Source organism: Diceros bicornis, chromosome 26, assembly GCF_020826845.1.
Source record: "Diceros bicornis minor isolate mBicDic1 chromosome 26, mDicBic1.mat.cur, whole genome shotgun sequence".
Taxonomy (NCBI): domain Eukaryota; kingdom Metazoa; phylum Chordata; class Mammalia; order Perissodactyla; family Rhinocerotidae; genus Diceros; species Diceros bicornis.
The window spans coordinates 43,728,061-43,753,078 of record NC_080765.1 but is presented as its reverse complement, the minus strand read 5'-3'; the positions used below and the strand labels follow the sequence as shown (position 1 = coordinate 43,753,078).

The 25,018-nt window shown below is 49.3% G+C and overlaps 2 protein-coding genes across 3 annotated transcripts in view; one reads left to right on the top strand and one right to left on the bottom strand.

Annotated features, from left to right (window-relative positions):
- The window catches only part of UBN1 (ubinuclein 1), a 37,465-nt gene extending 22,998 nt beyond the window's left edge, over nucleotides 1-14,467 (top strand). The window contains exons 13-18 of one of the 2 annotated variants that reach the window (XM_058570114.1): nucleotides 5,760-5,810; nucleotides 5,909-5,951; nucleotides 7,116-8,336; nucleotides 9,355-9,598; nucleotides 9,886-9,975; nucleotides 12,249-14,467. In XM_058570114.1, the coding sequence (XP_058426097.1) occupies nucleotides 5,760-5,810; nucleotides 5,909-5,951; nucleotides 7,116-8,336; nucleotides 9,355-9,598; nucleotides 9,886-9,975; nucleotides 12,249-12,298 (1,699 nt within the window). In that variant the 3' untranslated portion in view covers nucleotides 12,299-14,467. The remainder of the gene's footprint in view (nucleotides 1-5,759; nucleotides 5,811-5,908; nucleotides 5,952-7,115; nucleotides 8,337-9,354; nucleotides 9,599-9,885; nucleotides 9,976-12,248) is intronic. The other variant, XM_058570115.1, reaches the window with a different exon arrangement.
- A 762-nt stretch (nucleotides 14,468-15,229) lies between these two features.
- PPL (periplakin) overlaps nucleotides 15,230-25,018 on the bottom strand; it is a 42,715-nt gene continuing 32,926 nt past the window's right edge. Inside the window, 8 exon segments of the mRNA XM_058570113.1 lie at nucleotides 15,230-18,205; nucleotides 19,203-19,295; nucleotides 19,776-19,892; nucleotides 20,593-20,676; nucleotides 21,456-21,606; nucleotides 23,111-23,304; nucleotides 24,124-24,262; nucleotides 24,348-24,526. Coding sequence (XP_058426096.1) covers nucleotides 15,545-18,205; nucleotides 19,203-19,295; nucleotides 19,776-19,892; nucleotides 20,593-20,676; nucleotides 21,456-21,606; nucleotides 23,111-23,304; nucleotides 24,124-24,262; nucleotides 24,348-24,526 — 3,618 coding nt within the window. The 3' untranslated portion in view covers nucleotides 15,230-15,544.

Genomic DNA, 25,018 nt, shown 5'->3' with positions numbered 1-25,018 from the left:
CATTGGTCTATATGTCTGTCTTTCTGCCAATACCACACTGTTTTGATTACTGTAGCTTTGTAGGAAGTTTTAAAATCAGGAAGAGTGACTCTTCCAGCTTTGTTCTTCTTTTTCAAGATTGTTTTTGCTATTCAGGGTCCCTTAAGAGTCCATATGAATTTTAGGATGGGTTTTCTACTATTTCTACAAAAAAATATCATTGGGATTTTGATAGAGATTACATTGAATCTGTAGGTTGCTTTGGGTAATACATTTTAATATTGTCTTCCAGTCCATGAACATGGGATGTGTTTCTATTTATGTCTCTAATCAATGTTTTGTAATTTTCATTGTATAAGTCTTTCATGTCCTTGTTGAAGTTAATTCCTAAGTATTTTATTCTTTTTGATGCTATTGTGAATGGAATTATTTTTGTAATTTCCTTTTAGATTGTTCATTGTTTGTGTATAGAAATGCAACTGATTTTTATGTGTTGACTTTGTATCCTGCTACTTTGCTGAATTCATTTATTACTTCTAAAATTTTTTTTGGAATCCTTAGTTTTCTACCTGTAAGATCATATCATCTGCAAACAGATCATTTTACTTCTTCCTTTCCAATTTAGATGCCTTTTGTTTCTTTTTGTTGCCTAATTGCTCTCTCTAGAACTTCCAGTACTATGTTGAATAAAAGTGGTGAAAGCAGGCATTCTTGCCTTGTTCTTGATCTTAGTGAAAAGGCTTTCAGTCTTTCACCATTGAGTATGATGTTCACTGTGGGTTTTTCATATATAGCTTTCATTTTGTGGAGGTAGTTTCCTTCTATTCATAGTTTGTTGAGTGTTTTATCATGAAAGGGTGTTGAAATTTGTCAGATGCTTTTTCTGCATCAATTGAGATGATCGTGTGGGTTTTTTCTTCATGCTGTTGATGTGGTGTTTTACATTGATCGATTTTCATACATTGAACCATCCGTGCATTCCAGGAATAAATCCCACTTGGTCATGGTGTATAATCCTTTTAATGTGCTGTTGAATTCTGTTTGCTACTATTTTGTTGAGGATTTTTGCATCAGTGTTGATAAGGGATATTGGTCTGTCGTTGTCTTTTCTTATAGCGTCTTTCTCTTTGGTTATGCTGGCCTCATAGAATGAGTTTTGAAGTGTTGCCTCCTCTTCAGTTTTTTGGAAAAGTTTGAGAAGGACTGCTATTAGTTCTTTAAATGTTTGGTAGAATTCACCAGTGAAGATGTCAGGTCCAGAGTTTTTCTTTGTTGGGAGATTTTGGATTACTGATTCAATCTCCTACTAGTTATAGGTCTATTCAGATTTTCTATTTCTTCATGATTTCTTGGTAGGTTTTGTGTTTCTAGGAGTTTGTCCATTTTGATTAGGTTATCTAATCTGTTGGTGTACAGTTGTTCAGAGTACTCTGTTAAAATCCTTTTTATTTCTGTAGAATCAGTAGTAATGTCCCCACTTTCATTTCTGATTTTGGTAATTTGAGTCTTCTCTCTTTTTTTCTTAGTCCGTCTAGCTATAAGTTTGTCAATCTTGTTGATCTTTTTGAAGAACCAACTTTTGGTTTTATTGATTTTTCTCTATTGTTTATTCTCTATTTTGTTTATCTCTGCTCCAATCTTTATTATTTCCTTCCTTCTGGTAGCATTAGGGTTTGTTTGTTCTTCTTTTTCTAGTTCCTTAAGTTGTAAAGTTAGGCTGTTGATTTGAGATCTTATTTTTTAATGGAAGCATTTATAGCTATAAATTTCCCTCTTAGCACCACTTTCACTACGTCTCATAAGTTTAGTATGTTGTGTTTTCATTTTCTTTCATCTTTTGAGTATTTTCTAATTTTCCTTGTGATTTCTTCTTCCAACTATTGATTGTTTAAAAGTTTATTCTTTAATTTTCACAATTTTGTTAGTTTTCCAGTTTTCCTTTTGTTATTTATTGATTTCTGACTTTATCCCATTGTGGTCAGAGAAGACACTTTGTATGATATCTGTCTTTTAAAATCTATTGAGACTTAGTGTGTGGCCTAACATACGGTCTATCCTGAGAAGTGTCCCATATGCACTTGAGAAGAATGTATATTCTGTTGTTCCTGGGTAGAACGTTCTGTATCTGTCTGTTAGATCTAGTTGGTTTATTGTGTTAAGTCCTCTATTTCTCTATCTTCTATCTGGCTGTCCTGTCTATTTTTGTGAGAGGGGTATTGAAGTCTCCAACTATTATTGTAAAACTACTTCTCCCTTCAGTGCTCTCAGTTTTTGCTTCATACATTTTGGTGGCTTGTCAGGGGCATGAATGTTTATAATTGTTACATCTTCTTGCTGTATTGAACCTCTTGTTAATATATAATGTCCTTCTTTGTCTCTTATAACCTTTCTTGATTTAAAGTCTATTTTCAGTATAGCCACCCCTGCTCTCTTTTGGTTACTATTTGCATGGAATATCTTTTTCCATCCTTTCATTTTCAACCTGTTTTTGTCTTTGGATCTCAAGTGAGTCCCTTGTAGACAGCACGTATAGTTTGACAATGTGTTTTCAGTCTATTCTGCCAATATCTGTCTTTTGATTAGAGAGTTGAATCCATTTACATTTAAAGTAATTACTGACAGAGGAGGGACTTACTTCTGTAAGTTGATTAACCTACAAAATCTCTGCTCCCTTACAGCTCCATCCCCACCCCTTTTGGTTGTTGATGTTACAAAATTACATTTTTATACATTGTGTGCCCAAAAACATAAACTAATAATTTTTTTAAGTGCATTTAAGAGACTTCTTAAATTACGTAGAGAACAAGATTTGGAGTTACAAACCAAAGTTACAGTAATACTAGCTTTTACACTAATTTTTTTTCTTTAAATGTATTAATCTCTTAAATCATGTAGGAAACAAAAAGTGCAGTTACAGACCATTGTTACAGTAGTACTAGCTTTTATATTACCTTTGTAATATAAAGGTAATATAACCTTTAATATATGAAGGTAATATAAAGGTAATAATATACACCTTTGCCCATGTATTTACCTTTTTGAGATCTTTATTTCTCCATCTGGCTTTGAGTTACTGTCTGTTATTTAGCTTAAGTTCTCTTTGTTAAATTATTCTAGTTAAATCATTACGCAAAAGGTGTCCTTTTATTTCATACTGCAGGACTCCCGTGAGCGTTTCTTGCAGGGCATGTTTTTTGGTCAGAAACGTCAGCTTTTATCTATCTGGGAATGTCTTAATTTCTCCCTTACTCTTGAAGGACAGTTTTGTCAGATATAGGATTCTTGGTTGACAATATTTTTCTTTTCGTACTTTGAATATATCAGCCCACTGTCTTCTGGCCTCCAAAGTTTCTGATGAGAAATCTGCTGATAATTTTATTGAAGATCACTTGTATGTGATGATTTGCTTTTCTCTTGATGCTTTCAAGATTCTCTCTTAGTCTCTGGCTTTTGAAAGTTTGATTATATTGTGTCTTGGTCTCTTTGAGTTCATCTTATGTGGAGTTCATGAGCTTCTTTGGTGTTTATATTTGTCTTTCACATCTCGGAAGTTTTCAGCCATTATTTCTTCCACTATTTTCTCTGCCCCTTTCTTTCTCTCTTATTCTTTTGGGACTTCCATGGTGTGTGGTGCATGTGTTGGTCCACTTGATGTTGTCCCATAGATTCCTTAGTCTCTGCTTTTCTTCAGTCTTTTTTCTTTCTGTTCCTCAGACTTGATAATTTCCATGGTTCTATATTCAAATTCACTGATTCTTTTTTTTTTTTTTTTTGTGAGGAAGATTAGCCCTGAGCTAACATCTATTGCTAATCCTCTTTTTGCTGATGAAGATTGGCCCTGGGCTAACATCTGTGCCCATCTCCCTCTACTTTATATGTGGGACGCCTGCCACAGCATGGCTTGATAAACAGTGTGTAGGTCCCCTCACTCATTCTTTTTTTTGCCTGCGAAAATCTGCCTTTGAATCCCCCTAGTGAATTTTTCAGTTCAGTTATTGTACTTTTCACCTCCAGAATTTCTTTTTGGTTTCTTTTTAGGTTTTCTGTCTCTTGATCTCTTTTTTCCATTTTGTTCACACATCCTTTTCTTGACCTTCTCCACATCTTCCATTAGTTCATTGAACATCTTTAAGATAGTTGTCTTTAAAGACTGATGTCTTTGGCTAGTAGATCTGTCATCAGTTTTTCAGGAACAGTTTCTGTTGATTTCTTTTTTACCTTGAATGGGCCATATTTTCCTGTTTCTTTGTATGCCTTAAGATTTTTTTGTTGAACACTGGACATTTGGATCCAATAATGTGGTAACTCTGGAAATCAGATTCTCCTCCTTCCCCAGGGTTTACTTTTTTTTTTGTTATTGGGTTTTTTTTTTTTTTTAAGGAGGGGCAAGTTTCTTTATTATTTTTTTTATTTTTTATTTTTTTCTGAGGAAGACTGTCCCTGAGCTAACATCTGTGCCAGTCTTCCTCTATTTTGTATGTGGGATGCCGCCACAGCGTGGCTTGATAAGTGGTGTGTAGGTCCACGCCCGGGATCCGAACCTGTGAACCCCAGGCCACCAAAGCAGAGCTCACAAGCTTAACCACTACGCCACTGGGCTGGCCTGTTTTTGTTTTTTTTTATTGTTATAGACTGTCTCTGTGCTGAGGATCAACCTGAGCTGTAAACTTATTGTCGTCTTAGGTCTTTTCTGAGCCTTTCCTTGGGCACGCGCAGTCACTTTCTAATTTTCCCTGTGTATGCAGTTGTTGTTGAATGTCCTAGTCTTTAACGTCTGGCTCCTGAAATGGGGAAATTGAAAAATGAAGGTGGTTAGAAAGGGAAGCCAGCCCATTAAATCTCTTGGAAGTCTCTCTCGCTGGAGGGGGAGGGGCTTACAACAACGAGGGGAGGTGCAACAACACCGTGCTGACCTCTCTGTCTACACCACTGTGATCAGAAGCAGCAAACAGAGCACAGATCCCTGATATTTGGAGGACAGGGTCCTTTTTGCCCCCCCCCCCAGTTCCCACAAGCTGTGTGCAAGCTGCTCCAGGAACATGTGCACAGCTGCCTACCATGTCTGGGGAGTGTAGGCTGGGTAGCTGCTGCTATGCTAAGAGCTGAAATTGACTGAAATCAACCACATTTTACCTGCCCAGTTGTCCCTTGGAAGTTGCAAGGCTTGAACAAATTCTAGAGTTCCAGAATAGTTCCATCAGACACATTGTGCCAGTGCAGGTGTCCAGGTGGGGAGACGATTCCTGGTGCTTCCTACTCTGCCATCCTCCCAGCTTCCTCTCCCAGAGCTAGTGTTCTTGATTGGGCTTGTTTCTTCTGTGGTTTGGACAAATCATGGAGCCTTTTCGTGTCTCGCTGTCCCTTCTTTAAATGGAATTGCTCTACTCTTATAGATTGGACTTATGAAGGTACTTGGGGAAGAGCATAAAGAAAATTTTGTTGGGTTGTGCTGGAAAAAGACCTGCTGTGGGTCACTCCACATTTTACTCTTGGAAGGGATGCGAATAGGCAATAAGGAAAGCACTCTGCCTTTAGAGGGAAAATCACTGTGAGAAGGGTAGAGGCAGAGCCATAGCTTTTTTTAGTAAATCCTAGACTCTTGGCTTCCGAGTGGCCAGGGCGACCACTTCAGATCCTCTCACCAGCAGTGAAGCTCACCATTCCACTGACAGTTAATGAGCAGTAGCAACTGTGTACCAGGGATGGGAGGAGAGCTCTAGGAGCAAAGTCTCTGCTCTCAGGGGGCTTATGCAAACTGCTCAGTGTTCTGTCTGTTTCAGGACTCTGTTTAAGGAGAGCAGACGAGGCCACGGGCACCTGACATCAATCCTGTGAGTGTCTCAGTGTTTTCACTTCTCAGGACTACTGTCGTTTTTGTCTCCTTCTTGGAACTCCCCTAAACCTTTTCTGTGTTCATTCCTTTGAACAGGGCCAAGAAGAAAGTAATGGCCCCTTCCAAAATCAAGGTGAAGGTGAGTGAGCCTGCTCAGATCATGGGCCATGTCTTCTCATCTCCCTCCAGCCATGCTCACGAACCCCCTCGAGTGACCAGGGCAGCTCATTGAGCTTTGCTGGTCTGGGGTACAGCTCTTCAGGATGGCACTCTTGAGGCTACACTAAGAGGCAGCCTGGCCCACCGGAGGGGTCTGGGGTTGGCAGGGCAGAGACCTGAGCTGGGTAACTTAGTACCCTCCAGCCTCGGTTCTAGGCAACAGTACCCACCTGACCAGTTCCTGGGGTTGTTGTGGGATTAAATGAGGATTTCCTGACAGCCATCTGAGGAGTGAAGAGCCCCTGCCAGACGTAAAAGTATCATACTCATTATCAGCATAATCCTTTTATGGAAGAACACATTCTAGCCAAGTACAGGTTGGCTGCACTTGGAGCCTGGAGCCACAATGGAAAGGACAGGTGGCTTTGTTGAGTTTACCTGACAGAAATGGAGGGATATACAGTGGTTGGAGAATAGAGACTGTGGAAATGATCTAAGATATTGTAGGAACCTCTCAATGTAGTAAAAATTGGTGTTTTACCAAAATTTTTGCCGGTTCCTGAGGCTTTGTAGTGCCCTTAACCACACCTAAACCGTCCGTGAGAATAGGACTCGTGTATTCCTGAGTACCTGATGGGCTCCTACAATGAATGTCAGGCACACCCCATTCCTGTTCCTGTGAAAGGACTTTTCTTTTGAACCCCACTGAGGAGACATGTGCTGATAAAAACCAAGGAGGAAAAGACAGCTAATTTAAGGCAGTTCTCATGCCACACATCCTTTCCTGATGGCAGCTAGGCGCGCTCTGAGATAGTGTGAGTGCCAGTAGGGAGAGCATCTCTTTGCTCAAGTCTGGTACTTTTTCGGAAACAGAGAAGAAGAGTTCCCCGTGGGGGTGTGTACTTATCAACAGAGCATGCTTGGGTCAGGCCCTGGCCAGACGTGTTCCAGAGGGGGATGAAGTTGTGGCATTTTCAAGTCCACACTGGGATGGCACCTCCTCTCTTCCTCCCTTGTTTTGTGATTACACAGGAAGGCCCAGTTCTTTGGACCTCACGATATTCTCACGCTTGTGTCCTCACAACAGGGCCAGTGTTGACGTCTTCGGACATTTCTAAACATCAGCATTTCTGCTTTCCTTTAGGAATCATCTACGAAGCCTGATAAAAAGGTTTCCGTCCCATCAGGCCAGATTGGCGGCCCTCTTGCTTTGCCTTCAGAACATCCGGGAGGAGGCCTGAGCCTTGGGGCTGCGACCAGGGAGCTCTCATCCCAGGCCTCTGGCAGCCTTGCTAATCCTGCTCCTATCAACCTGGAGGACTCGCTGAATGGAGACTTGGTCCGTAATTCAGCCTCCTCTCTGGAGGCTGTGTCCAAGGAACTGGCCGCACTGAACAGCAGAGCAAGTGGGAGCTCTGAGTTCACACTGCCTGCACCCTCAAAGGCACCTGCAGAGAAGGTTGCAGGGGTTTTATGTACAGAAGAAAAAAGGAACTTTCCGAAGCCCAGCCCTTCTGCCCCACCACCCTCCACCTCTCTGCAGTCACCCCTCAATTTTCTGGCTGAACAGGCTTTGGCACTAGGGCAGTCCTCTCAGGAGAAAAAACCAGAGAGTTCTGGCTACAAAGAGCTGTCCTGTCAGGCTGCCCTCAGCAAGGGCCTGCCAGAAGTGCACCAGTCCAAAGCAAAACACCATGGTTTGCCACGGACGTCTCACGCGCCCCAGGCGGTAGCTCCCGTGCCCAGCCCCCAAGTCAAAGTCTTTCATGCAGGAGCTCAGCAGCAAAAGAGCTTCACCCCCCCAGCTCCGTTTGTCAATAAGCTCCAGGGCCCAAAGCCTTCCTCCCCACAGTGTCACCGTTCCCTCCTCCAGCTAGTGAAGACAGCAGCCAAAGGCCAGAGTTTCCATCCCTCCACGCCAGCCTCTTCAGGAGGCATGCCAGCCTCCAGCAGCAGCTCTCATAAGACCCCAGCCTCGTCCTCCACTGCCCTGAGCCATCCAGCAAAACAGCACTCAGCCGGCGCTTCAGGGCCTTCTTACAAGAATAGTCCCTTTGCTGGCTCTGTCTCCAAACATGGGATCTCTTCTGGCAGCTCTTCCTCTGGGGGAACACCAGTCCAGAGCTCTGCTTCTGGCAGCTTGGTCCCTGGTATACAGCCTCCCTCTGCAGGACAGTCTGCCAGCCGACCTGTCCCAGGCTCCACAGTGAAAAAACCACCTGTCTCCCAGAAGCTGACCTTGGTGGCCCCTCCAGGTGGTCCAAATGGAGATTCTAGTGGTGGGACCCAGGGAGTGGCAAAGTTACTGACCTCCTCCCTGAAGCCCAGCGTGGTTAGCAGCGTGACATCGTCTACCTCCTTGCCAGTGAGTATCCCAGCACGGCAGCCGCCCCTCGTGGGTCTTGTGGACAGGACCACTTGCCCTGCCCGGGTTGGAGGGTGAGATCTGACGTGAGGGTCAGGTAGGAACAGTAAGCCTGGAAACTGGAAGGAGGCCCTGGCTTCCTGTGTTCAGGTCTTTACTTTTCTGGTGGCAGGAATCCCAGGAGAGCCTGAAACTTCTTAGGAGGACAAGCAGAGGGCATGGACCAGTCAGCACAGTGTTTGCAGGGAGGCTCTGAATCTGAGTGGCATAGAATGAGCCACAAAACTTCCCTTCCCTAGCCTCCTACCCATCCATCTCTCCAAACAAGATGAAAATACTGCTACTTATCAGGTCACTAGTTATGTGGAGATGTTCGTGCCCCAGGAAGATCAGTGCCTTCTAAGAGTGATTCTCTTGATTGGGTTTTGAAGGACTCTGCAGGTCAGACAAAGGCGATTTGACCGAGTCTGGTGGTTAATGAGGCTTGCCTGCAGGTAATTACAAGGAATTTGGAGGCAGATTGGGGAAATGGGAGAGAGCTTTTTTTTCTTCTCTCGTTTTTCCAATATATAAAACTATGTGGTTACAAAGACAAACCTATAGAAAGGTAAGTGCAGCGAGGTCTCACCTGTCTCTGTGCTCCTACCACCCCTGCAAGGTACCTGGTGCCTTAGTTTCCAGGTTTTTTCCCTCTTTCTAAAATAAATACTCACATACTCATATATACCTAAATCATGGATACCTATATACAATATTCTTCCTTTTCTTTCTTGCACGAAGGAGGCATATTTAATACCTTGCTTTTCAAAATGAACAGTGTGTCCTGGGAGCCATTCCATGCTAGCGCACCGACTGTCCTCTGCCTTCCTTTGAGGCTGCAGAGTAGGGGGTGCGGTGCCTTCACAGGGGCAGTTGACGAACACGCGTATGTGTCCCGCCCCGGTGCGTTACCAGGTTTGGTTTGTGAGAGCTGTGGCTGGGGCTGGAGTTCTGACCCCTTTGTGTGCTTCCTCCCCAGAAAGGAACGAGTGGGGCTGTGCTGCTGACCAGCTCCTCGCCCTTAAATCTGCTGTCTTCATCCTACAAGTCAGGCAGCCCAAAGCTGCCCGGGGCCGTGAACTCAAACGCCCTGGGACTTCTCCCCCCATTTCCTCTCCGTGTGCTCTCCTTTAGCACCGACTCCCCTGCCAAAGCAGGGGTCTCCAAGGATGCCATCGTCACAGGTCCTGCCCCTGGGACATTCCACCATGGCCTCAGCCCCAGTAAGTGCTTCTCTCCTTCCTCTCCTCAGGCTGGAGGTACAGAATGTTCCCCAGTGCCTCTGCTGTGACCCACGAGTCCTGTTGTTGTGTACCGGGTTCCTGTGTTTGTCTCGTGTGTGATCTTGGGCAGCATTCCCGGGGACCATGCTGAGCCCCCTCCTTTGGGGTGTTCACCCAGAACCGGTCCAGTAGGTTATCTGGGGCTCTTGACCGCTGAAGCTACTTTTCTGTTCCTGTCTTCAATGTGTGTGTTTTGTTCTTTTCTCCCCACCTTTGTTTTCTCTCAGGTCTCCTGGCTGGCTTGCACTCCAGCCCACCCCATGCAGCGCCTCTCCCACACGCTGCCGTGTCCGCCCACATCCCGCAGAGTCTGTCAGGTAATTGCCGGGCGGTCAGAGTGCCACACGCACTGTGCACCATTCCCCTCTCACCCACTGGATGCCTTGTCTGCTGCCAAGGATTTCAGCATCTTCCCCTCGTCGTCACTGTGTTGTCTTGGTTTGTCCTTTGAGGCTCTGGCTCTGGCTCTGGGGGTACTCAGAAAGGCACAGGCTTCTACTGCTTTGAGATTTCCCCTGGTCCCCCACTTGGAACTGCCACTGGGCCAGCCTTACCCTGTGTGATCACAGAGGAAGTCTTGGTGGTCTGTGTGTGAGGCAGAGCAGTTCCCCACCCTTAGCTCAGCTTTTCTTCTTGTATTAAGAAAATACATAAGGGTAATCGTGCTAGCTTTCCAAGGGCTGTTTGGGGCACTACAGGCCTTTAAATTCAGGCTGCTACACCTTCCAGGTGGTACCAGCTAACAGACGGCTCTGTAAACTTAAGTGACACGTAAAGTCCAAGTGGCAATGGCAGGTCACAGGGTCCAGGCTTCAGGAGGGACCCTTACCTCTGGTGTCTGCGTGTATCCAGGAGAGGAGCAGCTTTCAGTTCAGACATAAGAGCAGAGATTTGGGGGCACAGCAGGAGCTCGGGCAGTGCTCCCTTCCCTTGCTTTTTCTCTCTGTAGAGCAGTGGCTTTCAGAAGGGACCCTCGACAAGCCCTGGGTTTATAACTTTGAGAAGAGGGCACAGATGCCCCAGCCTGCACCCTTGCAGTGAGCAGTTTGCCTTGCCCTGTCCTGGGAATTTGTCTGACGTACACCTAATGGAATGTGGTGTGAAGCCCCATGGGATGTTGGTTTTGGCCTACTGCTCTTCCGACTACTCTAGGCCTGCTCCAGAAACAACGTGGGGAGAGCCATTCTTCAGGAAGCTGAGCCTGGGGCAGCCCTGGTGGACTGGTACCAGGTGGCAGACCGGGAGCCGCCCAGCTGGTGTGTCCTGACCTGCCACACCGAGAGCATTGGTCCGACACCACCCGAGTCTGGGTCTGCTCCAGATTTGCTGTGGGTCCCTGTCCCCCGTGTCCTGAGGCTGACGCATTCATAGTGAATGCCAGAGGCCATCTGGGTGCAAGAATGGATTGTATATCTCCAAGATGGAAATGTTGCTTCTTGAGAGAAGGAAGTTGAGGGGCTAAGCCTGTATCAGCAGTTATTCTGTTTTCCTCTGGAGAAGCAGTACAGTGCAGAGGACTCACTCCACAAGCTGGTGGCTGCCGCTGCAGCTAACAGTATAATGTAAGGGGTCACAGAGCCACCTAGGTGAGAGCTTGTGGTTTTGAAAGAGATTGCACTGCCTCTGCTTGCTTTCATTTCACTGCCACCTCTTGTTTCAGAGAAACAAAGCAGTCATGCACCGCATGAAGATGTTCTGGTCAACGACGGACCACGTATATGACGTTGGTCCCATGAGATCAGTACCATAGAGCCTAGTTGTGTAGAAGTTGTGCACATCTGGGTTTGTGCAAGTACACTCTGGTGTTCACACAACAGTGAAATCGCCTAACGCCGTCTCTCAGAAGGTGTCCCTGTCGTTAAGCGACACGTGACTGTAATCAGAGGGGCATTAGAATGCAACTGCTGGCCTGTGGCATTTTCAGCAGAAAAGGGGAAAGTGCTTTCTTGTACTGTTTCTTTGCAGTTTTTCCTCTGAGTATTAGAAGTCTATCAGAAACGCACCTATGCTAAAACAGGCTATGTGAGTAGGCTTTCCTCTCTCTCGACATTTTTCAGGTTGTAGGATCACACAGAGTGGTTGTAAATGAAAAGTTGTTTGCTCGCTTCAGCTGTGTGACTTCTGTCTGCTTTGCTTTCTTTTCTCTGTGGACTCAGAATGCTGGTACCTTGGAGCTTGTCTCTGTAGGACCTGAGGGTCTCTTGATGGTGAGAGAAAGCTCACTGCTACTTGAGTTCCATGTGGTCATCAGACCTTGCCGTAGAATCCCAGCCTGCCCCCGGATGGTAGTCGTAGCCCAGAATCGACATGGCCCCTATTGCATAGCAGAGTTGCTGTTCTGTGAACACAGCACTCAGCGAGCAGCTGCCTTCACGCAGCTCAGAGTCCCATGCCTGCTGCAGACTGCGGCAAGCAGCAACTCCCTCAACCTGTCAAGGGTTTCTTGGCTTGTTTAAGCCTTAGAGAACAGTCAGCGTTCAGGGGCTTTTGCTATTTAAGAAGTGATCCCCTTGACGTTTGGTTACTGCTGCCTTAAGGGTACCAGAGATCCTGCAAGACTTGTATTCTGTTTTTGCTCATTCTTTTTCAGATGCTTCTCAGCTTCATGGGAAAGGGCCTGGTGTACCACGGAAATTGTGACCTCTTCAGAGGAAAGGCCGGAAGCTGAACGAGTAGGTCTCAGAAATTGGATAATCACTATGCTCTTTCTGCCGATTGGTTTTCTTCTGGAGAAGGTTTGAGTGCTAAGTGGAGCGTCTCTTGGCACTTGTGACGTGCCTTCAGCTAGGGGAGCAGCCCCGTCTTTCTCCGGAGCCACTGACTGGCCTGGTGCTCCAGGCCTCGTGGCTCTGTTATGGACAATCGTTGGAGAGGCAGCTCTAGGCTGAGGAGCGCGCTGGTTGTGTCTGAAGCTCTGGCGGCAGGGCAGAGCAGTTGGCACACCTGTGTGTTAAATCTGTCCAACCCCCTGGCGTTTGGCCAGAGTACCTCACGGCGCCCTACTGGTCAGGGCTGTTTTTGGCCACAGTACGCTCCCTGGACGCTCATGGTGTCCGTCCCATCCTTAGGCTGTGCTCAACAGGATAAAAACCTGGGCTGATGCCACAGCTGGGAGACTTACCTTGTCTCTTGGAAAAATACTCAGAACACCTAATTGTGTGCTCATCATGGGGGCCAGTTTCTCCGCTGAACATGACAATGAAGCTCTTTTAGAGAAAAGACCTTTGTAGATTCAACAATTGTGATAGGATTTTTAAAGAAACTTATTTTTGGCTCACTTTTCATCACCATTAAATGCATTGGATAGAATGGGACTGTTCTTCACATGTCATATTATAGGAAGACATAATTCCAGTGCCTTTATGGTGGAGCAGAATTAGACACACATCCATTCAGCCCTCTGAGTGGATCTCAGATGAAGACCTTTTTTAAAGATTTGTCTATATTTAAGACATAGCCACTTTTGAGTTTTCTATGGTTGCACATCATAAAATCTGTGCCATCCTGACTTGAAGGTCATCTGGGCCCCCAAATCCCAAGTCCCAATTCGCCAGGGCCTCTGTTTTGTTTTTCCAGAGTTCATACAGGTAGACTGCAGAGCCCCAAGGCCCTTCTTCATCTCTTTCAGGGCCAAGGATATTGGGGGTTCCAAGTCACAGATAGACATTCCAGTTTGTTTTATTTAGAAATCATTCTCAGGCAGAGCTGCAGGGACAGGCCTCTGTGAAGCAACCATCTGTCACATATAGAAACAGGCCTTGAAGTCCTGGGGCTCTCCAGGCAGCGGGGCTATGTATTGACTTAAGGGTGACATGCCAGTGAGCTTGGTGGGTGTGTCAGACAGACTAGGACAGTTACCCCGGAGCTCCCAAGTCACCGTGCTGTTCCCACTCAACCAGTGGCTGCTTCACAAGGATTGTTAGGGCAGTTGCTTGTCCTGTTAAGTCTGTGCCACAAGGTGTGTCTGAACTGACTGCTTCAGCTAAGTGATTTCAAATATGTTGAGAATAAAGAGCCGCCTCAGAATGTACACCTGTGTGGAGACACAGGCAGCTCTTTTGGTCCCTTCCTCCCAGGGTGCAATGCTCAGTAACTCACAATTCATGCAGGGGTTTGCCTGGTTTCCAGGGGAGCGAGACCTCTGTCAGCTATCCAGCCAGGCCTCTGCTCTGACTTCTTTTTTACATAAGCACCAACACGTGTTTCACATTGGGCTAGGCAGATTCCTTATCCCTTTATTATATCTATTTTTTGCAACTTGGGTTTCCAGTTTGTTTACAGAATAGTCTTAGGTAGTAGCAAAAGAGCCAAAGAAGAGATTTGTATTGCTGAGCTCAGAGTCGCGCAGAGGCCGTTCATGAATGCTGAGCGGTGGGGAGGAGCTCACCAGGCTTCTCTGCCCGAGAACACCCGGTTCCCTTCCCTGCAGTGCTCCCTCCTCCCCATAGACCACTGAGTGTGCAGCTGGAGCAGAATACCCTCATTTTTAGGAATCTAGTGATGCCTCTTGCCTCAGGGAAACGTTTCTTTGATGGGGAGTTTATGAGATTTCTTTTTCTTGTTTATGCTTTATTTGTGGTAACGAAAGAGTGAATGACTTCAACAGCCATGGCCAGGCAGATCTACAGGCAGAGCAGGCTCTGGGGGCTGGGGGCTGCAGCGCTGCAGGGCTTTCCCTGGTGCGGCCGTTTCTTAGGTGTGAAAGGGGCTGTGGCTTTTGTGCAGCGACTAAGTTGGTGTTAGGGGGTGGTGTGGAAATTGTTAATCTTGTATAAAGTAACTCAATAAATTGTTTCAAGGTTTCCAAAACATTGTTTCTCAGTCTTTTCTTTTTACCATATTTGCAAACAGTTCTTTCTCCTGTAGGAGCTGGTCTTATATGGAATATCCATTTTGACTGAAAGCCAAGAGGGATGGGGGGGGCGGTGAAATAAGCCTCACATGGCAAAGATGAAGAACCACACCACAAAGTTAGAATCAAGCCACGGGGCATTTATTTCTGCACTATGAATAGAGTTCCCCATTACTTCCCATTTTCTTATCTAATACATGAGATACAGAGAACCCAGAATTTGTTTGGTGAACAATCAGCTGTAGTATATACCTAAATACCAGTGAGATAATAAGCAGGACATGTAAGGCATGAGACTAAGGCTAATAGCAGCACAGCCCACTGTGCAATACTGTACTTGCAGAGCCATAAAACGTTCTCTGATGGCGTGCTGTCCTGGGACAATCTGGCTGACAGTTAACCTTCACTCTAGCACCGAGGGCCAGACACTGTTCTGCCTTCTTGGCACCTTTTCTGGCATAGAGCCCAGATCTGTCTCACTAGGAGGCCTCTGACAGAAAGTCGGCTCTCAGCCAGAATCCAAGACGGGTGTGAATGCAGGTTGGCAGCCCCGAGGGGCCCAGTCCTCTGATGAATGGAAAGGTGTGTGGAAGGGAAGCCTTTCTGCCCGAGAGTTTCCCCGTCTGGTGTGCAAAGGCCGGTGCTCCCTGGAGCGGGCTTGTCTGCCTTGGTCGTCTTGTGCTTTAGTAGTTAGACTGCTTCCAGTCTATCTACCTGCTTCCAGGTATCACACAAGGAGTCTATTGATGGGTGTGTATAGGAAAAGGGAGAAAAAGGAAGGGCAGGGTGGTTCTGAATCACTGGGGGACGAAGTGGGTCACTCACCCAGGTTGAATGACGGTTCAGCCAGTGCCTGTCCCACTTGTAAGTGAGCTGCACTGTGAGCAGCCTGATGGCCAGGGCTCGGGTAACATGCTCGGCTCTGCACAGATTAGGGGGTCTGCACGGGGCCAGGGAGCAGACGACACCAGGAGGTTATTAGGTAGAAAAGAGCCAGCCGTCTGCTTCCAAGAAGATGGAGGGCAGGGCTGTGCCTACTTCTGCCCAGACACCAAGACAGCCAGCTCCTGGATGGACATATCCTTGTTGATGTAACGGTTGTACTGAGCAGGCGTCAGCCTTCCATTCTGCAGGGCCTCTTCAATGGAGAACTTCTTGCCCGACTTCCTGTCGTGGATCACAGAGGATTCCCCATTGGGACCCTTCACCGATATTTCCTCCCAGTCGCACTCCTGGCTCCTGAGTTTCACAAACATGTTCCAGTCGATGAGACCAGCTCGGTGGGCTTCCTCTGGGGACAGCTCCCGGCCCGTGTCGGGGTCGATGACCACGATGGAGCGCCGCAGGTGGTTCTCCCTCTGCTCCCTCTTGACGGCCACGGAGCCCAGGCGCTTCTGCAGCTCGTCAATCTCGACATCTTTGTCTTTGGAGAGCCTCTTGAGGTCGTCCAGTTCTCTCTCCAGGGACCACAGTCTGGAGTCGAGGTTCGTCCCGGAGCCCACCGTGGTCATGTTCCTCAAGTCTCGTGTTTCTGTTGCCGCCATTTCAATTTCTGACTGGAGCCTTCGGGTCTCGAGCTGCAGGTTTTGCCGCTCCAGCTGGAGTCTGTGGTTTTCTTCCCTTAGGAAGTCCAGTTCTTTGGACGACTTGGAGTTACAGAACTCCAGCTCTGACAGCTTGGCTTCCAGCCGGCTCACCTCTGCATCCAGTTCCCTCTTGCTCCAGCTCTCCTCCTCCAGGCTGCTCTTGAGCTTCTGAATCTCTTGCTCGGTGTTGCCTTTCTCCACCTGGATGCTTTCAGAGAAGACCACCTTCTCCTTGACCTCCATCTTCTCCAGGTTGGCGAGCTTCTTTCTCAGGGTCTCCAGCTCACTCTCCAGGACCTGCCGCCGGTGCCTTTCTTCCTCCAGCTGGAGTCTGAGCAGGGAGTGCTCCCTGGCCTGCTGGGGGTCCTGCTGCAGCACCACTTTCTGCTTGAGGGTCACCTTCTCTCGTGCCTCCCCCTCCTCCTTCTCCAGGTCGGCCAGCCGTTGCTTCAGCCGCTGCACCTCCAGCTCAGCCTCCCTGCGCGCCTGCCGCTCCCGCTCCAGCTCCTCCAGCTGGCACTCCAGCTCGGCTCGCCGGCGCTGCAGCCGCCGCAGCTCCCCACGGAGGTTGTCGATCTGCCGGAGCTCGACATCGATGCTCTTGGTGAAGGCGTTCACCTCGGCCCGCAGGCCGGGCTCCTCCTCATACCTGATAACCTCCTGTGGGACCACCTTTTCCTTCACTTGGGAAAGCTCCTCTTCCTTCTGTTTGATTTTCTCCTCCTGGGAAACCCTCTCCCTTTCCAGATCCACTTGCTTCTTCTGTTCCTCTGATAGTCTGGCCCTCAAAGACGCCACTTCCTCTTTGGTTTGGGGGTCTTCCCGGAACTGGAGGATCTCCTGGACCACCTCCTTGGTCTGTACCTGGGGTTTGGTGTCTTTCAGGGACTGAATCTCTTGCTTCAGCTGGTAGATCTCTAGATCGCACCTTTCGATGAGCCTGGTCTTGTCGACGATCTCCTCCCTGAGCCTCTGAAGCTCCTTCTCCATTTCGGGGTCAGTCTTGTACTTGATGACCTCCTTAGTCACTTCCTTGACTTCCACCTGGGGGCCCCGCCTCCTGAGCGCCTCCAGCTCAGCCTGGTAGCTCTTCAGCTGCTCCTCGGCCCCCCGGTACTTGCGCTCCTGCTCGATGAGCTCTAGGCGGAGGCTGGCCACTTCCCTCTCTGCCTTGGGGTCGGGCCGGACGATCTCTCGCACTTTCTCCTGGACCACCACTTTGGCGTTTTCCTCTTCCAAGGCCCAAATCTTTCGCAGCAGCTCCGTCTTCTCCCTCTGGTTGGCACGAGCCTTGGCGGCCTCGTCCTCGTACTGGCGTCTGAGGTCGCCGACCTCCCTCTCTGTTGCCACATCCTTTTCTACCTTGAGCACCTCCTTGACGGTGATTTTCCCCTCGGCCATGGCCCGCTCCTTCTCCAGCCTCTTCAGCTTCTCCTGGAGGAAGCTCAGCTCCTCTTCCTGCTTCTCCCTGAGCTTGCCCTCCTGCTGCTGGTCCTTCTGCAGCTGCCAGTACTCGGCCTCCAGCTGGGGGTCATTCTGTAGTTTCACCACCTCCTTCTCCGTGACCTTCTCCTGAGCCCGGTTCTTCTCGGCCAGGGCCGCGACGCGCTGCTGCAGGAGGACCGCCTCTGCTTCCCGGGTGCCCTTCTGCCGCCTCAGCTCCTCCAGCTCCTCCCTCAGTCTCAGGACTTCATCGGCCTGGGCTCTGTCGGGCTCGATGCGCAGGACCTCCTTGACCACGTACTCCTGCCCCCCGTCCCTGGTCTCCTGCTCCAGAGTGCGCAGCCGCAGCCGCAGCGCCTCCAGCTCCTCTTGTAGCAGCTGGTTCTTGTGCTGCTCCTCTGCCAGGGTCCACTGCATCTGCTGGAAGCTCTCCTCCAGTGCGGGGTCTGGCACCTTCTTCAGCACCTCCTTCCTCACCACCGATTCCTGGGGGCTCCGATTCTGCAGAATCCGGACTTCCTCCTGGGCACTCTTGACCTCATTCTCCAGCTGCTGCCTCCGCTCCGTCTCCTCGTCCAGCTCCTTCCGAATCTTCCATGTCTCCTCTGCTCCAGAGCCTGGCTTGCTCCCTTGCAGGGTCTCATGGGTCACTCCTACCTCTGGCTGCTGGGAAGGAGAAGACAGCACACGGTTAAAGCCCGCCTCTCTGCACAGCCTGTTCTCATCTGGTCAGAGCGCACCTGGGTCACCTGTGAACAGGTCGGACTGGTTGTCCTATGGTCCCCAAGGACTCCCTCAGCACTGGGTCCACTAGAGTTCTAGGGTTACTTTTGAAAATAGTAAACAACTAGGTTTTTTAAATGCATCTGGTGAAATATTTTAAAACCACAGAAGACGTGAAGTGAAACCAGAGTCTCCCCCTCTGGTCCTGTTCCCAGAGGATACCTGACATCTTTGAGACACGTGTGTTTTTAATGTGCGTCATGTGTTTGTGAACAAATAAATGGTAGTCCCCTGTTCCACACCCTGCTTATCGCACTTAATGTATAGAGAGAAATCCGCAGCAGCACCGAGAGTGCTCCTTCACTGCGTAACAGCTACACGGTTTCCCATTGTATCACAGACCCTAATTTAGTTAATCACCTGCTGCGGGTGAATATTGAGTTGCTTCCAGTTTCCTGCTATCACAATGCTGTCATAAACGTTATGGACTTTAACAAATGAGTTAAGTTACCTTTTACTGGGTGCTCAGCAAATGTTTGTTGGATGGAACACCTAAGTTATACTCCTGTGAACAGAAGCATTGGCTTGGGCCAGTATTCACGCTGGTGCTGCCCAGCCACGTTAGCAAGGGATACTCACTCCCACTAGCTCATGGGCTGTTACTTTGAGGCAGAATGAGTCTTATTTCTCACCTGCTGGAACAGTTGTGATTTTTTTGTTGATAAGGAAGATTCGCCCTGAGCTAACATCTGTGCCAATCTTCCTTTATTTTGTATGTGGGATGCCTCCACAGCATGGCTGATGAGTAGAGTAGGTCTGCACTCGGGATCCGAACCCCTGAACCCCAGGCTGCCGAAGCAGAGCGTGTGGAATTTTAACCACTTGGCCATGGGGCGGGCCCCTGGAATAGTGAGTAGAATGTCTTACTAAGATCCATTACCTGTCTCAGAAGATTCAGAGCAAACTCCAGATTCTGCAGCCTCTGTCTGTTGATGGCGTTAACTTCGGTGAACTTGGCAGCAAGAGCCGCTTCCTACAGGAGAGCAATCAGCAAACAGGAGTCAGCAGGCTAAGCTAGAGAGAGCTCAGACAGTTTCTGGGAGGTCTGGCATCTGGGGATAGAGGGTAGCTTCCTGCCCCTTGCTACCTGGAGCTACACTACAGTCTCATCTGGTGGAGAGAAAAGTAGATTTAGAGTCAGAAGTCTCAATCCCCAGGGGCCTCGAGCAGATCTCTGTCTGAGTCTTGCATGTTCTAGTGCATAGAAGAAACTGAACATCCGCCCTCTGTGTACTTCCTGAGGGGGGCAAAGTGGGAACCTGCCACACGCATGCTCCGGCCCAGATCCCTCCCGCAGGCTTCTTTCTGGGCACATCAGTGTCGCCGCCCCAGAACAAGTCGACTTTCCTCTCTTACGGAACCTGTCTGCACCCAGGAGGGCTCTTGCCTGGTTTCCCCACTGCGTGTGCATCTCAGGCCTGCGTGCCGCGCATCCTGAAGGGCAGAGACTCACCTCTTCCCTCACTTTGGCAGCAGGGGACTGGAGCCTGGCCCTCTTGTTCACGTGGCTGCTTCTTCCATTCTCCAAGTCAAGAAGGGACCTCAGTTTCTCTGCTTCTAACTCATAGTCCTGGGTGAGAGACACGGCAGAGGGCAGACAAGGAGTTGACACGGAAACGTTCTTACACTGCTTCCAGCTGACTGCAGAGGTCCTCCACACAGCTGCACCTGCGCTGACTGCCAGGAGGTTCTGAGAACCATCATACGTCCGCAGTACATAGCTACGTCCCTGAACAACAGACAAGACCAGGAAACGGATGCCCGCAGTGCCCCTCCCCCCGCCGAGTGCTCCCTCCTGGCCTAGAGAGTGTGACATTCTGCTGTCTTCATTTCACACTGTGCCATACGCCTTTTCTCATGTCGCCACCTTCTAACCCTCCTGTTGACCAGTTTGATGACTTTATAACCCATCAGGTGGGTGGGTGATAGTTTACCTAGCTGTTCCTCTGCCACTGGATGGACATTTAAATTATTTCTAGTTTGTCTCTTCTGCTATTGTAAATGATGATGTTACAATGATTTTGTTTATCCTGCATTATTATTCTTTTCTATTTTTTCCCAATGGGATAAATTTGCCCAGTTTACTGCTTCAAACAGTAGAAAACCCTTTTCTGGTGTTCGACGCCTGGTGCCATCCGGTTTCCCCAGAGGGCTGCGCCGGCTTGCATGGCTGTCAGCAGCGCCTGGGGATGGCCCCGCCGCTGCTCTTCCCAGCTCAGCTGGTGGAGAGAGGCCCTGTGGCTGCGCTCTGGCAGGAGTGTCCCTCTCACCTTGACAGCTTGCTGGTACTGCTGGGACTGGCGACAGACTTTCTGTACTTCCTCATCCCTTCTTGCTATCTCATCTAGCAGGTTCTGTAAAACAACAGAGACTTTAAAAGTCAAATTTTAAAAAGTTAAAAAAAAAACTTAATAAAGTAGGTAGATTCCTTGGAATCTAAAATTATTTTTCTGTAGTACAAAGTATAAGGAATGGCTTCCTCGAACACATTTGTCTGTTACAAAAGGAAACTCTAAGGCCCTGTGAAGAAGGGCCAAGAAGATAATTATCTTTACCAGGAAACGAAAGCTTACTGAGTGCTTCAAAATGTCAGGCACTGTTCTGATATCTTACTTAGATTTCCTCATATAATCTTCCAACAGTCCTATGAGGTAAGTAAGCACCATCATTATCTCCAGTTTATGAGTGAGGAAACTGAGGCACAGTGAGACTCAATGACTTGCCCGTGGGTACACGGCCAACCTGAGCCTAGGCTGTTAGGTTCCCATGGTCCTCAGCCCTCACCCTGAGGCATTGCTGCCTTCTGAGGAGCCAGGACTGAACTTTGGAAATGGGACTTTTCCCCACGAGGGCTCCTCTTATGTTTCCGTAGCCATTCGCTCCTTCAGCCAGCTTGTGCTGAGTGTCCACTCTGGGCCAGGCCCCCTGCTGGGCGCTGAGGAGGGAGGAGTGAGTGAGACACGGTTCCTCTTCTTAGAGTCAGGTGCTGGGAGCCAGGCAGGGCCACAGTCCCGTGAGGACACAGCTCTGCCACGGCAAGCGGCAGCCACCGCCCGGCTCTCCTAGAGAGGGGCTTGCTGACCTCTGACCCCACCTTGTGACATGCCTGTGCATGCGGAAGCAGCCATCTTACCTTCTGATTCTTCAGCTTGGTCTCCATCTGGCTGAGGCTGTCTGTCTCCTGGGGCTCGTGGCTGGGGATGTCGGATAAGAACCGGAGCACGTGGTCGCAGCTGCCACGGTAGTCATCGTAAGCAGCCCTGGCGCTCTGCAGGCTCTGGGCCCTGTGGGGCAAAGCCAGCCGGTCAGGCAGGCCTCTGCCACGGTGAGCAGATGCCTCACTGGAAGCTGCCCTCACCTCTTCTTAAAGAAGTCATCTGTGCTCATTTTGTAAAAGGGGACGGGGAACCAAATGTAATTTAATTGGAAATAACCTAAACATTTGCCAGAAAGGAAGTGGTTCAGTAAATTATGGAGTGTTAAGTTGGAGTCCTCCACGGCCTCTGTAAAGAACTGGTGGGTCCACGTGTACCGACTTGAAGAGACACGTGCTGTGTATTATAGGACCTGAACAACCCACATGTCTAAGGAGAAATCACAAGCAAGGGTAGAAAATCTTTTGAACTCACCGAAAATAAAAACATACCAAAATTTGTGGGACACAGCGAAAGCAGTGCTTAGAGGAAAGTGATTAGTATTAAATGCTTGTATTAGAAAAGAAGCAAGCTCTCAAATCAACAGTCTAAGCTTCCACCTTAAGAATAAAAAAGAAGAGCAAATTAAACCCAATGTAAGCAGCAGTAGGAAATAATAAAGAGCAGATGTCAATGAAACAGGGAACAAGAAAACAGGAGAAAGATCATTGAAACCAAAGCTAGTTCTCTGAAATGGTCAATAAATTAATAAACCTCAGACACAATAATCAAAAAAAAAAAAAAAAAAAAGAATATATAGGGCCGGCCCCGTGGCTTAGCAGTTAAGTGCGCGCACTCCGCTACTGGCGGCCCAGGTTTGGATCCCGGGCGCGCACCGACGCACCGCTTCTCCGGCCATGCTGAGGCCGAGTCCCACATACAGCAACTAGAAGGATGTGCAGCTATGACATACAACTATCTACTGGGGCTTTGGGGGAAAAAATAAATAAAATTATAAAAAAAAAAAGAATACATAAATACAAAGAAGGTATATGACAGGAATGAGAAAGAGGACATCCCCTCAGATCCTGCAGACACCGGAAGGATGAGAACATCATGAACAATTTTATGCCAGTTGAACAACCTGATGGGATGGACAAATTCCTCGAAAGAACAAACTGCTGCAGCTGAGTCAAGAAGGAAGCGAGCCAAGCAGTCCGCTGTCTGTCAGTGAGCTTGAATTTGTAGTTAAAATCCTTCCCCATACAAAAATCAAACCACAGGCCCAGACGGCCTCCACCAAGCATTTAAGAAAGAAATATCAGTTCTACACAAACGCTTCCAGAAAACAGAAGAGGGGAGGGAACACTTGCCCATGAGGCCGGCGAAATACATGACAGGAAAGACAGCAAGATGCAGTGTGTGTGGTATGTTGTCATCCTGTTGTCCACCTTTCAGGCTTGTACAGAGTGTTTTTGGAAGGAAACACGAGAAACTGGGAGCAGTGCTTCCCTTGGGGGAAAAGCGCTGGTCATTATGATCACTTGGAGTTTTTTACTTTGTATATGTATTGCTGTTTTCAAAAAGAGGAAATTATTTAGAAAACAAGCAGCCTTTGGTGGCCTCAAGGTCGACCCCACCCACGGCCCCTCACCTGAGCTCAACCTGCTGGCGGAGGTGGTCGAAGCGCTGGCTCAGCTTGTGCACCTCGGCCTCCTGGCGCTCCAGGTCCGGGCAGTGCTCCTGGAAGCGGCTGGCCAGCGAGCCGCAGCACTGCTTGGCCGCCTGCAGGTTCTGCTCCGCCTCTCCGACGAGGGACTTCTGGGCCTGCAGCTCAGAGCCCAGGGCCTGCCGGGGCGGAGAAGCAGACAGCTGGCGGGCACTGTGGCCAGAGCTCCCTGGGGCCCGGGGCAGCGCTACCCGAAATGCTTGGGGCCTCCTGCTTTGGGGGTGGTAAGCCCGGGCCTGGGGAGGGGCTGGGGCTTTGCCTCTGCGTTTCTCCTCAAACCTGGCGGTCATTTCTGTGATGTTCCGTTACAATGAACAAAACCGGAAAAACTAACTTCTACACCCTGCAGCAGGCAGCACATGCGCTGTGACACCATGCCCGGACTGGAATAGCCGGCTGCTCTCCAGTCTCCAGGCTTCGGTGACGGCTTTGTCCTCTGAGACCATTCTCTCAGCTCTGAGGCGAGGACTCAACACGCCGCAAGGATTTTGTGAACTGGTGTGTGATCGTCGCCTCCCCTAGGCCCACAGACTCAAATTTGTCTACAGTGGTCAGGCAGGCAAATACGGGAAGTGGGCCCAGTGGCAACCACGACAGAAAGCAGATGCTGGGGCTGGGGCAGCTGCTTCTCTGCTCCAGCTGACCTCACCCGGGGGCCTGTGGGCCCAGAGATCCTGGGAATCTGGGGGGTTATGCAGATATTTGGTTTTCAAACACTAGCACCTGATTTCCACAAGCCACACAAACTCCATGAGCAGCTGGGATTTGGGCCATGGGCCTCCACTGGCAACTTCCAATTTGGCACAGTGCAGACATTCCAAACCTGCAGAGACTCGCTGCCACTGTCCATGGGGCCTTGGCCCCTCGTGTGTCCAGAGGTGGTGAGGTGGGAGCGCCTGGAGAGAAAGGCTCCTGAGGCCCAGGGTCCCCACACTCACCGCCAGCTCCTGCCTCTTGCTGTCCAGAGCACAGCCACTCGCGGGCACCGTGTCATCCTGGATGAGCTGGTTCTCGTAGGTGGCCAGCACCTCCCAGCCCTGCTGTAGGCTCTTCTCCAGGCGGTTGGCAACGTTGACCCTGAGGACACGGGGCAGGAGTAGAGAGGGTGCCCGCCTGGCCCTTTGACCCCGCCCGACCTCCCCGCTGCCCGCCTGCCACCCACTTCTCCTGGGCCAAGTCCAGCAGCTGCAGCAGGCGCTCGTGTCTGCTGCTGGTGTCCTCCATTCGAGTCCTCAGCAGAGGGGCGCTGCCACTGCCCGGCACGGCCTGTAGGAACGCCTCGCACTCGGCCGTGCTGCGCGCCTTCTCGGGCTCGATCTGCAGCAGCTCGTTGGTGATGTTCTGAGGGGACCAGAGCCCTTCGTGTCGGCCACAGCCAGGCAGTCCCCAGCCCCCAGGGGGGTGCCCATGCTTCAGGGGACAGTGGAAGCTTTTGGGGAGGCCTGACTGAAACGCAGAGGCCTGGGCCCTCTCCAGGTGTGGGGCGCCAGCCGAGGAGTCTGCATTTGTTATGGGCATCCCAGAGAATTCTGATGCAGTGGACCGTGACTCACAAGAGTGATGAAAATAATAGGTAATTACCGAGCACTTACTGTTCAAGCACTTCACATGGGTGATTTCATTCATCTATGGGGGCAACTCTATGAGGTAGGTGCTTTTTCTCTCCCGGTTCACAGGGGGAGACCCCATGACTCCAAGCAGCTTAGGGAGGATGTGGTAGAGCCTGGCCATGCCCCCCCCACAGCGCCAGGCATCCTCCGGGCCCTGGCTCGGCCCCCACCAGCCCTGACATGAGCCACAGCTAGAGCCACTGCACTCCCCTGTACATCAGGA